Consider the following 16,662-nt stretch of genomic DNA (forward strand, 5'->3'; position numbering starts at 1 on the left):
GTAATACAACAAGTACGTTGTTAACATTATCCCGGAAAAGATCCGTGTTTGTACTGAGTAATATATATTGTACGTTGTTACGTTCTACAACTGCTAACATCTTATACTGTGCAGTATAAAAGTATACTGTTGTTAGTGTTACTAGTGGACTAATTTTACTAATAGATCTCCACTATTACTGGCTAACATTGCAGGATCGGGTGGTTTTATAGCATGAAAATAATAAAAGAGGAATGTCAGTGCAACCACTGATTAATGATTGTAATGGATCAGTATTATGAGATACTTATTATAAGTGACTACGACATTGTTAGGATTATAACCTATCGTCAGTATGAAAGAAATTAAAAGTGGTTCATATATTCATCCGTATAAAAGCGGCACATGTATTTTATTTTATCCTTATATTTCTCATCATGCCGGGTACAAGATAATTGAGTTGCTGCATGCAAAGAACTTAGAATATTACTTAAACAGTGTTAAAACAAACTATCAGTATAATATTTCGACCCCACTTTTTGAAGTTAATAAAACATTTATTTATTTCTTTTGACCAAAGGTTTGTAAACTATACAAATCATTGTTTTTACGTTCGTAGTAACATAGTAAATTCCATTGTCGGTCACCTGTGTCAATTCACGTGCACACTTATTACACTGTTGTTGTATTTAAATCTTTCGGCCAATGAAATGAGACGTAACAAGTTGTTTGTTTGTGATACGCCAGAATGTTATCAATGAACTATCAAACGCTAAAGTCGACTGCATTTCAGTATAAAGAAGCCATGGATATTGTGTCGGAACCTAACGAAGAACACCAAGAAGTTCAGAAGACAAACAAAGGGAGGCAGTTGGAAAATGATCATGTAGTTACAGACACCGGAGATACATACTTCACTACGGCAACAAATGATACTGCAAATTTATAAGTCGTAAGTAATGTTTACGTATGATAGAACATTTCTGAATTTATTTATCTTTTTTCTTATCCTTTTACTTTTTATGTATCTATTCATTATTAGTGCCAATCTTATAAACAATGAAAAGTTAACAATTACAGGTGTAAGTACAGCCTTCAACGCGGAGCATTCACTCACACAAAACAAACATTGTACAAGTGGTTTATATGACAAAAGCAATGTTATCATTTTATTTATTAATACAAATGGTTTAAATTGCTTTATGATTTGTTTTTTTTTAGACTGGAGGAAAATCTGTTATGAATAGTTGGCTGATGGATTATTTTCAAAAACGTCAACTAGAGATTTATCCTCTTTAACTGTTTTCTGACAATTATCAGGATATCTTTACTCCTACTATTGGGGAATATTTACAATTCAAAACAAATCCAGCCAAAGCCCATGAACAAAGGGACAGCAGTGTTTACATCCGGTTTCTGGAGAGAAGAAATATGCCAAAACATAAAGAATGATTCTTCTCGGGGGAAACTTTTCGTTATCAAAGACATAATTACAAGTTTTTTATTTGAACTAAATAGATATCAGCTAAGACCAAACAATTGATATATGCTCTACTGCGATTCACAAATACTATTTGGGCCGGAATATTTGCAATTTAAAACAAATCCAGCCATGAACAAAGGGACGGCAGTGTTTATATCTGATTTCTGGAGAGAAGGAATATGCCAACACATAAAGAATGATTCTTCTCCGCGGGGAAAGATTTTCGTTATTAAAGACATAATTACAATTTTTACATTTGAACTAAATAGATATCAGCTAAGACCAAACAATTGATATATGTTCTATTGTGATTCACAAATATTTTAATTAAAAATATAAACCACGTAACTTTTATTTTTAGCAATTTAGAATGATTTTTTTTATATATTTAAAGTAACACATAAATAAAGTGGTATGAATGTCAATGAAACAGCAATACGAATGAATTTAGAGACAAATTGAAGTACGCTGAAGTCGCATACAAATAGTCATTCTTTACTGTCTTTTTAGTAAAAAAAATATGTGTAGTTTAATTCTTAAAGACGGCAAACAATAATAACACACGCATGTAAAGATTTTAACCACACACATGGATAAATTACTTTATAAAACAAAAATCATACAAGACCATACTTAAAAAACAATATTTTAAATCAGGGACTTTCTATACTAAAGTATAGAAAATCCCTGTTTAAATACAAGCGAAATAATCAAGCCGGATTTACTTATACTTGAGCTCTTGCACACACATGGAGAACACATAGCAATAAATTAATATTGAACTATGGGAAATAACTTAATAAAAAAAAACCCTACAAGGCCGAAATTATAAGACGGGCACAAATCTGCGCATGGCTGAAAAAGAATTAAAACATTACACAGTTTTAAGGCCTTATCTTTTATAACGGACATATATTTGAGAAAAACGTCACGATTAAAAATCGGCCACACATTTGAGGCCGAATAAATTTTTACGGACATAGATTAGAGATTGACGTCACGTTGGGCATAGATTTGAGAAACGGACACAGATTTGAGGTCGTACACAGATCTGAGGTTTACATATATTTTTCATATAGTAGATGAATTTTGAAAAGCATATGATGAAATCTTAAAAAAATATATATGATAATATAAGCATACGTCATGCTCGTGCATGTTCACACTATACGGACTTCATATAGAAGAGGTGTGCTCCTTTCGCAGAAACTGCTCCAACAAAGTTATGAGGAGGAAAGAATAAAAATGACACTCCGTAAATTTTATGGACATTATCACGAATCGGTTGATCCATAGTATGATACGATGTGTCTGTGTCTAAACTTAATAAGGACATTTTTACCACGTCTTAGATTGTGGTTTACCGTTTACGTCGTCTGGTCTTTTAAGTACCGAACATAACCTATTCCTAAATATGACTGTTTTGCTGAGTGTGAGTTCGCATAGCTATAAGACGTGTATCGGTATTTGTACATTCACCAATCAAGTATTTAGTTAAAAGAAATTATTTGTTTTGTATAGTTTGATTTAGAAGAAAAACCTACATAGTAGGATAATACTATTAATTACACATTACTTACACAATTCTATATGGATATTATTCTATTTGTTATAAATTATATCAAATAACATAATTAAAACCTAATCTTGATTTATATTCAATTATTAGAAATTTACCTGTGACGTAACTTTTTTGTTGCGGTTATACATTCGTGTGACGCAAAATTCGTTATTCTATTATACTGTTGTTGTGTACTGTTCTAAATTTATTTTAGGTATTCGTTGTTAGTATGTAGTGAACATATCGAAATGTACTATTGTATTATTTATTCATGTATTTCTCTGTCTTGAGCATTTATTTGTACTGTATTCCTGTCATGTAATGTTGTCATTTTAGCGGTAAATTTAACATTGCCATAGAGCAAGAAGTTATGCTAGCCACAAACCAGGTTCAACCCACCACTTTAAATGTCCTGTATGAAGTCAGGAATATGGCAGTTGTTATTTAATAGTTCGTTTTCATGTATGTTGCATTGTCGTTTGGTTTTTTGTTGCACTTCAGTGTTTCTGTTGTTTCATTGTTTACCTCTTATAGTTGATGTGTTTCTTTCGGTCTTAGTTTGTACCCGGATTTGTTATCTATCAATCGATTTATGAATTTAACAGCGGTATGCTACTGTTGTTTTTATACGTTATCATAACATTTTATATACCCTTAAAAAGCAAGGTGTTGCCATCCTATATTCTTCTTTCGGCGTTAACATTCATGTTTAGTTTGTAGATAAACACATTTAGGGCACCAACTTTACTGCACCAGATGCGCATTTTTGTAATAGATGTCTTTTAAAAGATGCTCGAGGTCAAAATATTTTAAAATCCGAAACATTTTGAAAAATTGAATTGCTGATAAAACACAAAAGGACCAGCCAAAGAAGACATCAATAGCTTTGTCAAAGCCTCATGAAATTTTGCGATATTTGGTCTTTTTATGACCAAAAAAAAATGACAGTATTGGTTTTTAATTAACAATTTTCTTTTGCAGTAAACAGTTTAGCTATACTCTAGGGTGAATGTTTTTAAGACACCCAAATTTCTTTGTAAACACTTTTTTTATTTAGATCTTTAATGAAATCTTTGGCAGGAGCTTTACTATGATTAAGAAATAATGTTAGTATCAACATTAAATATATTATTTTCTGTATTTTTCTGATAAGTTGCATTTATATTCAGTACGATGACATTTAAGACATCATTAACTTTGTTTTAACTGCTTTGATTTTTTTTCATACTTAGAACTAAGCTTCATTAAGATAAAGAAAAAGCGTTTGAAAAAAAAAGTTCGATATTTTTATATTTTTATTTTATTTGTATCTTATCTGTAAACGGACTTAGTGTTTGTCAATCAGCATATTATTACACTTTTACACTGACAGCAGGAATCACTGGCAAGACTCACAGTTCCGTGAAACACTTTGTGCGTGTTTTATGTTTTGAGCGTTATCAGAACGTGACAAGAGAGAGAGAGAAATGATTTTTTTTAATCGATTTACATATAGAACCAATAAATTCACACGAAAAACAATAATCTTACAGCAATGAACAAACATTATTTTCCTAGTCCAACTTATATGGTTGGTAATAGACAAAATATCAAATAAAAATGTGATCATATTTTAATGTGATCAAACAAAACTCTACAAAATTGATATTGTACAATAAAGTTGGTTGGATAACTCTCTCCCAACTATACAGCTGTATGACAAATCTGCTCTTGTGTGATGTGTGTTTCATCCTTGTTTAGTTGAATCGCTTGTAGAGGGCTTATTCTAGTAATACTACCATTACGGATTGCTGGAGTTTTGTTTATACTTTTTCTCCAAAAGATTTCCTTGAACTCATGCCTAAATTTACTTCCACTCAAAATGTACAACAGGAAATTCATGCTGTTATTAAGATACATGAATATATTGACAATAGCCCACATCATTTCTAGAACGGCATAATCCCTTCCGACTAATTCTTTTTCCCATGTCGCATTACCTATCATATATATGCTAATTGGAGTGGTAGACACTAGAAAAACCGAATTAAGTGTAAAGAGCATGACGCTCATCGACGATAATTTTGAATCCTTCTGATTATTCCTAGATCCATGCGTTGATGTAGATGGCGCAACCTGACGCTTAACGGCTCTTTTAATAGACAGTACTTTGACAAATATCAAAACGTTTCCTATCAACAAGCAACAAAACGGAATTCCACAGAATAACGCTAAATCAATCGATGCCCATGTTGAGTTCCAAAATTGGTTGTATTCATCTGTCATAAAAGAGCATTTTTCAACCTTCACTGTACCATTTACTACAGATTCTTTATCTCCATAACCGTACAGAATATGACTGTTAATCAACAATAAAAAAGCTGCAATTGCAACCAAGCTTATTCCTGGTTCCCGTTTGGTGCATTTTGTTTTGGTTTTTTGTGGAAAACATACAAGAAAAACACGTTGAACCGTGACAGCCATCAGGATCCATGAAGTAAAGTCTAAAGAGAAATACACAATATATGTATGCAGTTTACAAATATTAGATCCAAAGTTACGTATGTCAACACCAAACACTACGCTAATCCACTGTCGTAAAAGACCGGTATATAAAACAAAAAGATCAGAAATTGATAGAACTATCAGATATATACTACATACCGACTTTTGAATGTTTTTCCTCCGCAGTACTATAATAGATAGAATGTTACCAGTTGTCCCTAGTATAATTAGGATGGGTGGAAGAATTTTCCATATGTAGATTCCAGTTTTATATTCCGGATAACTTGTGTAGTGCATATGCTCAACTGAATCCATTTTTATGATGTAACTGTTAAACTGTTTTAAAATACCCCGCAACTAACACTAAGTTGACTATTGTAATTTTCATTAGATAGCATTGAATTTCAGTTCACCTCATGTTCTTGTTCTTAAGCTACCTATTGGAATTTTAAGACAATCTGAATACAGTATATCACCACCTTATACATTAAAATTCGTGAAAATTAGTTGTAGTTTTATTCAAGTTTTTGTCACTTTCATTCTATATTTATACGGCTTCTGTTGAATTACCATCCTAAGTGGTTATTGGTGTAAAAGTATTCATAGTAACCAAAGCGGATATGCGATATGTTTAAATCCAATAATTCAGTTAGTCCTGTGGAATTAATGAAGGAAGTAAGACCAAACTAACCTTTGAACGTTTCATTGTCATGTAAATATATCATAATTAAACTCACTGGTAAATAGCTTGCCTTAATTTATTCTCAACAAAAGCACAAAACCACGTTTATATTGATGCAGGTAAGACAATGGATCTGGTATCTTCCGCGTCTCTTTTAGTATAATGCACTAAGATCTGAAAGACTTATCTCGGGAAAAATTAAAAAAAAAAATGTGGGATATATGTCATGCACTAACACAGCAACACAACGACACATATGTTAAAAATGCATATTTAGCAACAGACAGCTAGAATATATCAAACCCAAACAATCGTCCCAAGATTAGAACCTCACTTGCTTTCGACACTTCACTCGGTTAATAAAAGAAATTGGACAATAATTCTGTCCCTGTATTAGCACAGGCATATCCTATAAAAGAGAAGCGAAAGATGCCAGAAGGATATTCAAACTCATAAGTAAAAAATAAACTATCAACGCCATGGCTAAAAAGAAAAAGACCAAGAAACAAGAATAGCACACAAAACACAACATAGAAAACTAAAACTGAGTAACAGGAACCCCACATATAAAACTGGGGGTGGTCTCCGGTTCTCCGGATTGATAAGCAGACCCAACTACACATATGACGCCCATCGTGTTGCCATAATTATTACGTATTGTTAATGCACTCCTATGATATTTTGACCAAAGTATATAGCAATATTAGGGATCAGGCTTGTTTGGTATCAATGATAAATTAATTGAAGAGGGGTTTAGTTCGTGTTTGGGTATTTGCAATAAAAAAAAATTCTGACTGAACAGTTGAAAATATTGGAACGGAATTGAATGTTTAAAGTATACATCTATAGACATTTCATTACACTTTTACATTGTATTTTTATGTAAATATGCAATTAATGTATACAAAATGCAATCTGTTATATATAATGTTAATAACAACTGTCACATTCCTGACTTGGGACAAAACGTGAGTAATAATGCCTTCGCTTATATTTTTTATCATACAGTCCACAAAGTTCCAGCATTTTTACGTACCCGTTACTTTCAAATGTTTAGGTTTGAGAGTTTTTTTAATGATGTTTATCAAGGAATTGTATATTTAAAAGGAATGGAAACGCGGCCGACTTCAAAGAAAATATTATGATGCATCTCTTGCTTTGACCGGGTGTTGATTACACCCCATCGCTCTAACTGGCTCATTACTTATCTGGTAGAAGTTATCGAACGTGGTCATTTAATCTGACACTAGTTATCTAACTTGACAATGATTTTATTTTCTTCTTAGGCATGTTTCCGTAATAAATAATAATAAACTAAAATCCTTCTGAGGGGCATTCTTTTTCAATTTGCTTGGTGTAAAATAAATCATAATTGGGTTTTTTAGAAGATAATTCGAAATACCTATTTTATTGTAGAGTAATGGTACTTACATTGTGCAAGTTGCGTTGTGCAGTACTGCGACGAACGTAGGTTATAAATCATGAAACCAAAGATAAATTAATCCAAGAAAAAATATAACAATACAACCACATGCAAAGTTACTTATAAAAAAACTTTTTTCTAGTTTTTTTTAATTTTTTTATCTTGATATTTCATGAAGGTATGTCACAATCAGATGATATCGGACATTTTACGAGTTTAAAATAGTTTTCATGCAAAATAAAGGAAATTTTAAAAATGTAGTTAAATGACTTTTCAATTGTGAAATATGACTGATAAAGAAAGAAGTTAATAAATCATTATGAAGGGAAGAAAAAAGTAAACAACTGCAGTATATTATCTAGATAAAAGAACTTAGATTACAGGTGTTATAATAAACAATGGCATGCGGGATGTTCCAATTTGCAGGTATAATATTTCATGTATTAATGATAAGCTAATTTGTGTCTTTCATACTTATGATGAAGATGTTAAAAATTAATAACGCCGAGCTCACCTGTTAATTAATGCTAATTTAAATTATGCAGAGATGCAATAAATTTTCTAATTAGAAACAGTTAAAACTTTCCCACATTCGCATTTTATGTATTTTAACACCAAAGGAATACTTTTGCGACCTATAGACTACTGCTCTTCGAGAAAAAAGGAAGGAACAGTTTTGCTGTTGCGTATGGTAATTTGCGGCAACGCTTAATAATGGCAAACTGCATTACCAAACAACGATTTAGTATAAAAAAAAGTATTTACAAAAAAATAAATGTATAACATCGTACATGTATATATAAAAAGGCACAATCAATCCCAATCGTAAGTCTTTGTATATATTTCTTGTCTGTTATTTCCAACTTCGTCGGTGTCGAACTTGACTGAACAAAATGGCGTCAATGTGAACTATAAACATGGGATTTTGAAAAATCATAGCTAATTCGTTTTTATCACCATTTTCATAAAACAAACACTATGCGATAGAAAAAAGACTAAGCTTTTAAATAATATGTCAATGTCGCATCTATTTCAAGTAGTTATTTAACTTATACAAAAATACAAAGTGTCGATGTATTTGTTGACGCACAACTTTAAATTTTCAACATGTTTCGAAATAAAATCATATATATTGTACCAATTACATTTAGCATTCGTAATTTAGACCAAACTGTAGGAAAATATTCCTTCTTTAAAATTATATCTCATTTTCTCACTTTTTTCTTTCTACTTTCCAATATAATAAAGAAATCGTAGTGCACTCCCAGATTGATAGACATATTTTGACAGAATATTGAAACTCAAAACTGAAATTTCGAAAAATCGCAGAAAATTCTTAAAAGTTACAAGAAACTTCAAAAAGAGCGTAAGCGATAGAATAAGGTTTCAGCTTCATAATGATATCAACTGTTTTGTTTTGCACTTCGTGGTTTTCAAGTTTTTAGAAAAAAATCACAACACAGTATTTTTTGTTTTGTAATCCGGATGAAACTCCCTCTTTTTTCAAGACCGAGGTCTATTCTAATGAGAATTTACTCAATACAATATTACAAACGTATGTTTGATGAGGTATAAAAATGATGCCTAAGGCCTTACCTTTTGCTAGGAATAAAAGTTTATTCTTGATTTCGGGTTTCTCTCTCATTTATATCGTCTCAAGCAAGATGACCCCGTGAATTAAAAGACCGATTTATATGACAGGAAATGGAACTCCGTCATGATTTTTTATATTATTCATCATACTTCCGCCTGAGCCAGACATGGTTTATAGCTCTGCGGGTGCGCTGTGGGTATCCCGATTGATCTCGAGCCGCGTTTCCATTCCTTTTAAATATACAATTCCTTGTGTTTATCAAGCCCTGAAAAGCGCTTAAGACGCACGGATTTATAGTGTTTAATTCATACATTTATGCAGTGTTTTCTGTTTTAGTTGTGGATTTTTGTTTGTCTTTTGAGCAATTGTTGTTATTATTGTATCGGTCTCTCTTCGAGTAACGAGTTGTACAACAGTGCACATCGTGTTATAATCTTAATAATTATAAAAACAAACAAACATACCAACAAAGAAGAAAAAAGACATGTAGACAAAGCTCACTAGCCAAAATGAAAGACACAAAAAAATGACGATAATACAATAAAACAATGGCGGGATATATTTATAAGTATCGTGCAACACCAAAAGGATATTAACAAACTAAATAATTTACGAATACAAAAAAAGATTAACACTATAACATGTAATTAAGATAATAAACAACGTCCCTATAAATTTCTCATGCTGGGTTCTGGTCTACATTGCAATGTGTCTAATTCTATTTGCATATCTTTTCCTTTCTTGCTAAACAAAACCAAAATATATTTTTTTTTTATTAAATATAAGCGGCAATGTTATATTAAGAATGTATGTTAAAATAAATTTGAGAAAAACTGCGAATTTCTGACGGTTATACGTACTCGAACAGTAGTGAGGTATGTTTAGTTACAAGGTAATAAAACATTGCAGTTATATTAAAAAATTCAGAGCCAAACCGATGTGAAAATTCAATTTGAAAAGACAATCAGTAAAATAACAGCACTAATTTGAAGATTGAAGTGACACAAATGGTTAAAATCGATGATAAATAGTATATTCACACAGACTGAATCCAAGTTTTAAAGTGTTATTGTGTAACCTAAGCTCGGAAACTGGTATACCATATTGACAAGAAGATTACAAAACATAATATTGTTTCACAGTAACCGATCAAAAGTTTCAATAATGAAATATAAGCTGATATATGCCGATATGATACTCTATATAAGTCTGTGAATTGGATAACTTATACTAGTATATATCTAAAAATCTATCAACCACATTTGTGTTATTACAATTGCAACGTTGTAATTTCCATATTAGTAGCTGTGACAATTATAACTTTATTAACAAAAAACAAAAAATCCAACAAAAAGTCAAAACACAGGTATATACTACACTAAATAAAAGTGTAATCTACTGTTTACCTATATATAGCAGCAGGATAAATTCAGTGCTCGATATAAGGTTAATAAAAACTTATAAAAACTACAATGACACAATTAATGGCATTCAATGGTTCACTTTTTTAAAAAGATTCCACATTACGTTGACAAATTGTCATAATACGTATACGGATCAAATCTAACCGAAAGTCTATGAAGTTTTTATAGTTTCAAATCCTTCCACGGTTGTTTTAATACCAAAGCAGAATATTTTTTCTTTGCGCAAAATATAAGATGAATTGTCTCCCTTCTTTCTGGGAAGAATGTACAAAAGCTATCGCATTCTTTCGAAAAGGTTTGTTACTAAATCCCATAAGACAATATACAGAAAAATGTGCATACATATTTTTATTTTGTATGATATTCATAAGAGCGTTGCAAGACGCTAAAATATTAGCGTAATAAGTTCACCGTGTATCATCGTTTTACGATGTGCGGATATAGGTACTAGCCAAGCGGGCGTGAGCGAATTTGATCTTACACGGTAACGAAAATCTTTGTTTTGTTCACATAATATCAATGTGTACTTCAATCTAAACATACTTGCTGTTTTAAGAAATGATTTGGTCGTAGGTTGATGATTAGAGATGTCTCATTATTTTCCCAAAACAAGAGGGACTACTAAAGGCATGTGCAAATACTTGTAAAAGAAGTTGGCCCTCGTCTCATCCGATATAATTCTATATTCATTGCAACTCTTTTTCTGATAGAAGGTCAATGTGTGTGTGTAATAAGTATAGCTATTTCAATAATTGGCATTGAAATTTTTCATACACATGTTATTTTTCGATATTTTATCCCTAAAGAAGCGTTGTGTACGGTGTTTAGTTTACCACATAAATCCTTATGTACGGTGCATAGTTAAGTTGTTGTACACCGTACACAAAAACTTTATTTTCATACTCGTTTATTACCCAAAATGTTTTAAGGAATGAGTAATCACAGGTAAGTTTATGATTGGTAACCATTACTGTTGCCCTGTATTAGGTTTCTTTCAGATAAAACATGTAAATGTCTCAACAACTGTATCGAAATTGAAAGTGGGTGTTGACTTTCACAACTATTTGCGCATGAACAAGTTTATTGTTCTTATTTGAACATCAAAGTTGTTTTATGAATAGGAAAAAATCGATGCAAAAATTATTTGGGAGCAGGAATTTCAAATGTTGAGAAATGTACATTGAATATTGATAAAGCAAAACAAAGATCTTCGTTACCTTGTAAGGTCAAAATCGATCATGCCCGCTTGGTTAGTACCTATATTCGGTTTACTGATGATACACGGTGTAGTTGTTCGCAAATTAATCACTTTCGATTAGCTCTCTTGTCGATATTTCCTTATTTTGATTACAATTTTAATTAGTGTTTCAAATATTTGTTTCTCATTTATCACTTTCCCTGCTTTCATTGTATCAGTTGCCTTGGTTTGGTATTAAATGTCTGTGTATTGTACTGTGGATTTGTTTTTATGCGCGTTTAATACGCGTCTCCAGAGTTCTTTGGTCTGTGGGTTTATTTTGAGTTTCAGGTTTATAATATAAACGATCCACAAATACAACTTTGAATTAATGCGTCTTTAGTCCTTTCTTAAATAGCTCAAGTGATTGTTCATTTCAAAGATATGCTTGCATGCTATTCCACAGAGTCCCGGCCGCCACATCGAAACTCCGTTCATTTCTTGGCATCTCCATTAAAGCTGCATTTTCACATCACAACGATCGTCTCGGTTTGTAAAAATGTATGAGTTCACTTCGATACGAAGAATCAAGTCCATGCAAGGCTTTCAAAGTGTATACAGTTACATACCCTTTGCCTTATCGTATGGTGTTTACATATCACAGTTGATACGCTACGCTTTTGCATGTTCACATTATACGAATTTCACTAAAAGGTGTCTCTTATGAAAAACTATAACACAGATTTACTATGTTCCCAATTTTGTCATTTCTTTGTAAGGGAGACGGATGTATATAAGTACTCCTTGTTTCCGAATTTCTGTATTTCTATTCTATAATTGTATTTTTTGCACTTTTGAAAATTAATATTGTTTATACTAGTAAATGCGAGGAGAAATATCTCAAGAATTATAAAAGGCAAACGAGTATCCGAGTACTAAAATTGTACTCGAGTACTCGGCCTTCCGAGCGAGTAACCGAGTACTGGAGTACTCGTTGCCATCCCTAGCAAAATCAACTCCAACGTTGTTACGAGGAAGACCGACTGAAATCAACACAACATAAGTGTAACGGTCACCATTACGAATAAGTTAAACGTTTTCACAGTTCTTTATCATTAGATTCCAATTTTTTTTTCTAATCTGTAAATCAGCCGAATGTGTACTTTTTCTCACTGTGAAATTTAAACCCAGGGCGGGTTATTATATATAAGAAGATGTGGTATGAGGGCCAATGATACAACTCTCCGTCCAAGTAACAACTAGTAAAAGTAAACCATTATAGTTAAAGTACAGTTTTCAACACGTAGCCTTGGCTCACACTAAAAAGTAAGCTATAAAGGGCCCAAAAATGACTAGTGTAAAATCCTACAACTGTCTAATCTATATAAAAAACGCCAGAACTGAGAAACACTTATGAAAGAGGGCGAAAGATACCAGAGGGACAGTCAATCTAATAGATCGGAATAAACTGACAACGCCATTGCTAAAAAAAACCCCGACAACTACTGGACCTCAGATTCCCGATTTAGGACAGTTGCTAACAAATACAGCGGGTTTAAACATTTTAATATGTACCAACCTTCACTCTTATCTGAAACAATAGCGTGACATCACAACAGAGAAAGACACACTATAAAATATCAATTTGAAATGGCTTAATTCAATCAAGACATATTTCCACTAGTGAGCATACACTGAACGAATAAATTTAATTTATGATACAATTTAAATACAAAATCAATGAAATGAGGGGTGAATAAATAAAGGCATCAGAAGTATACCACTGTGAGGTGTTAAACAATAGATTGTTTCTGTAAATGAAATGTCCGTCTTAAGGGGGCTCGCGGGCATAACTCATTTTAAATATAGGATTTCGCTATATTTTTCTATAAATGAACTTTATCATATACTTATTATAAAAATGAAATAAAAAAGTGGGGCCACTGTTCATTTAAGCTCACAGTCTTCCTTTGAAAGAACTTTGCATACATTTTTGTAGAGGTACTGTTTTTCTTTTGAACTAAAAGGAGAAATAGAGGTACTACCAAAATAAAAAAAGAACTAAATTACAGAAATCGCTTTGCACCAAAGGGAGATAATTTGGAGCTTTTTCAATGATACATACATTTTAAAAGTCATCTGGGACCAAAACAAATTGATTTTTGTTGTTGATTTTTGTACCATATGATAAAGTAACAACTAATAAAGTAATAAATAAAACTTGTAATGAAAAAATAAATGTTTAATTTTTTGCTGACATTTTGTACCCGCGAGCCTCCTTAAATCAGATTAATGGATATTTCATATTCATTTCTTGTCTGGTTTTGTTAGATTCAGTACAACATTTTCCTGTTGGTAAGGATAATTATAAAATCTTGAATGAGTATCATTTGATAAGTCAAACTCTTACATATACCATTTCGATGCACCATAATGGTATACAAACATGTTGTTTTTCTATTGTTTTAAATGCAAAACAGCAGATTGATAATTGATTGTTGTTTACATATAACGTCCAGCGTCAAAAATGTCATTAATTTTCATTAAAAAAAACAGCAGAAAGAAAATATTTGCTTATCTCAGAAATGTTAATAAGAAGGTATATTCAATTTCGGAAAGATACAGTGAAAAAAATTAAATTACGAACTTATTTCAAATCTAAGAATATTTTCAAAAGAGAAATTTATATTAATATTCTGAAGAATTTTCAAATTAAGAAGCACAATTCATTAGGTAGTACATTTTCATGTACATTACCGAAAACATGTTTTTTTTTATTGATTGTTAAACATATAAAAATACGAAAGACTCCACATTGTTATACTATCAGAAATTGGATTTGGTATTATAATGATAAGATAATGAATTAATTGAAGAAAATTTAATAGAATTTTTATAATCTTGAATTGATTAAAATATTATGCAGTTCACAACCTTCGAAATTTGAAAAAAAATAATACATATGGCACTTATTTGCAGTATTGCTAATGAAAAGTTTCACTCCTGATCAAGTGATAAGTGTAATAGTATTGCAACATAAATTCATAATATGAAAAGCAAAAGCATTTCAATTTAATTCTGAATCATGCTTTTGGTCATAACCTAGCCTTGTAATATACCACTATGGAGCTTGTGTATGAAAGCAAATTAGAATGAAAAGAATAGTAAAAGACAAACGTTGCATGAACAAGGAAACAGTTAATTGTTTAAGGTAAAAAGGGATATTCGACTTTAATATTCATCAATACACGTGAAAATGCTTTTATCATTATTAATTTTTAATAAAGAGAGCAGAGACGAGCATAAAACTACCTAGAGTAAAAAAGTAATATCTTCTTCAAACATTTTAAAAGTCCATTTCGCCTATATACAGGTTTGATATTTTTATATCTAATTAATGAACGATGTAGAATCCTGTTCTGTTATCTGCTACGACACTGTGTTGGTACTTTCAAGTTAATTAATCATGTATGGTTATCTAATGAATAAGTTGTCTTAAATTTTGCAAAAAAAAAATGGTTTCTTTAAATGCACGCTTACGTCTGGGGTCTTTGGTGCAGAGAAGTATTATAGTTTGCGTATAAATGGCAATTATCAAAATTACAAGTAAAGTTTCTCACAATTTTATTTTGAATTTATATACTTTAACGGTTACATAAGTAAATATTTTCAATGTTTTGGTTACTAGTACTCCTTTTTTTAGTGAAATATAAATAACCATTCAATCGTCATAACCAATTAATTATATTCCACAAAGCACGTAACAGATACAGTTTTGTAAAAAAAACAGAGAAAATAGAGATGCTATGAGAAAGGCAAGCAAACCATACAAGAACCAGATGAATACTAGTTACAATAAATTCCAACATAGCTGTGAACAAGATCTCAGAAATACATCAAAACGAGCAACAAAATTTGGAAAATTTTGAATCGCTTTAGAAAAAGGGAAACAAATAAAAATATTGATATAACTATAGAACAAGTGTATGAATATTTCAGGTCTCTAAATAAAAATGATTGTGAAGATGATGATCATGATCATCCTAATGAAAGTGTCAATAATTTAGATAATCAGGTTATTATTGAGTTATAAGATTGTGAGATAACTGGTGAAGAAATATGTAAAGCTATAAAAAGTCTAAAAAATGATAAAGCACCAGGTGATGATGAAATTGTAAATGAATTATTGAAAATTACTGTTGCAGTCTGGCGTACTAAATTATAATCCTGGTACCTTTGATAACTGTTGACAAGTTATTGCCTATAAATGAAAATATTTAATACTGTATTAGATACTGGTATTATTCCTGATGCATGGTTAATTGGTATTATAAAACCTGTATTTAAAAATAAAGGAGATAAAAATGATCTCGATAATTATCGAACACTTTGCTTGACTTCAAATTTGGGAAAGGTGTTTACATCAATTTTAAACACAAGACTTAATAAATTATATGATCAAAGAGGGATTATTTCGGACTCACAGTGTGGATTCCGCAAGGGATACTCTGTCCATGATAACATGTTTGTTTTACATTCTATTATAACATTATATTTATCTGCCGGAAAGAAATTGTTCTGAGCATTTGTGGATTTTAAACGGGCGTTTGATACAGTTTTGGAGGGCTGGGCTTTTCCAAAAACTTATAAAAAATAACATCAGAGGGAAAATGTTTACATTGATACAAAATATGTACACTGACATTAAGTCCTGTGTTAAATTTGATAATTTGAAAACTGCATTTTTTCCATGTGAAACGGTTTTTCCATGTGACAAGGAGAAAAATTATCTCCATTTCTTTTTGCACTATACTTGAATGATTTAGAAGACTTTTTAGGTCAACATTTGAGCCAT

The 16,662-nt window shown here is 31.3% G+C and overlaps 1 protein-coding gene and 1 long non-coding RNA gene across 2 annotated transcripts; one reads left to right on the forward strand and one right to left on the reverse strand.

Annotated features, from left to right (window-relative positions):
* Window positions 1-749: 749 nt before the first annotated feature.
* On the forward strand, window positions 750-1,802 carry LOC139519956 (uncharacterized). The gene is made up of 2 exons (XR_011663772.1): window positions 750-931; window positions 1,201-1,802. It is a non-coding gene; the product is annotated as an uncharacterized lncRNA (long non-coding RNA).
* A 2,904-nt stretch (window positions 1,803-4,706) lies between these two features.
* Window positions 4,707-5,822, reverse strand: LOC139521440 (kappa-type opioid receptor-like). Its single transcript, XM_071314914.1, has one exon. The coding sequence runs from the start codon at window positions 5,820-5,822 to the stop codon at window positions 4,707-4,709; it is 1,116 nt and encodes a 371-aa protein (XP_071171015.1).
* Window positions 5,823-16,662: the final 10,840 nt, after the last annotated feature.

This window comes from Mytilus edulis, chromosome 4 (genome assembly GCF_963676685.1).
Source record: "Mytilus edulis chromosome 4, xbMytEdul2.2, whole genome shotgun sequence".
Lineage (NCBI taxonomy): Eukaryota > Metazoa > Mollusca > Bivalvia > Mytilida > Mytilidae > Mytilus > Mytilus edulis.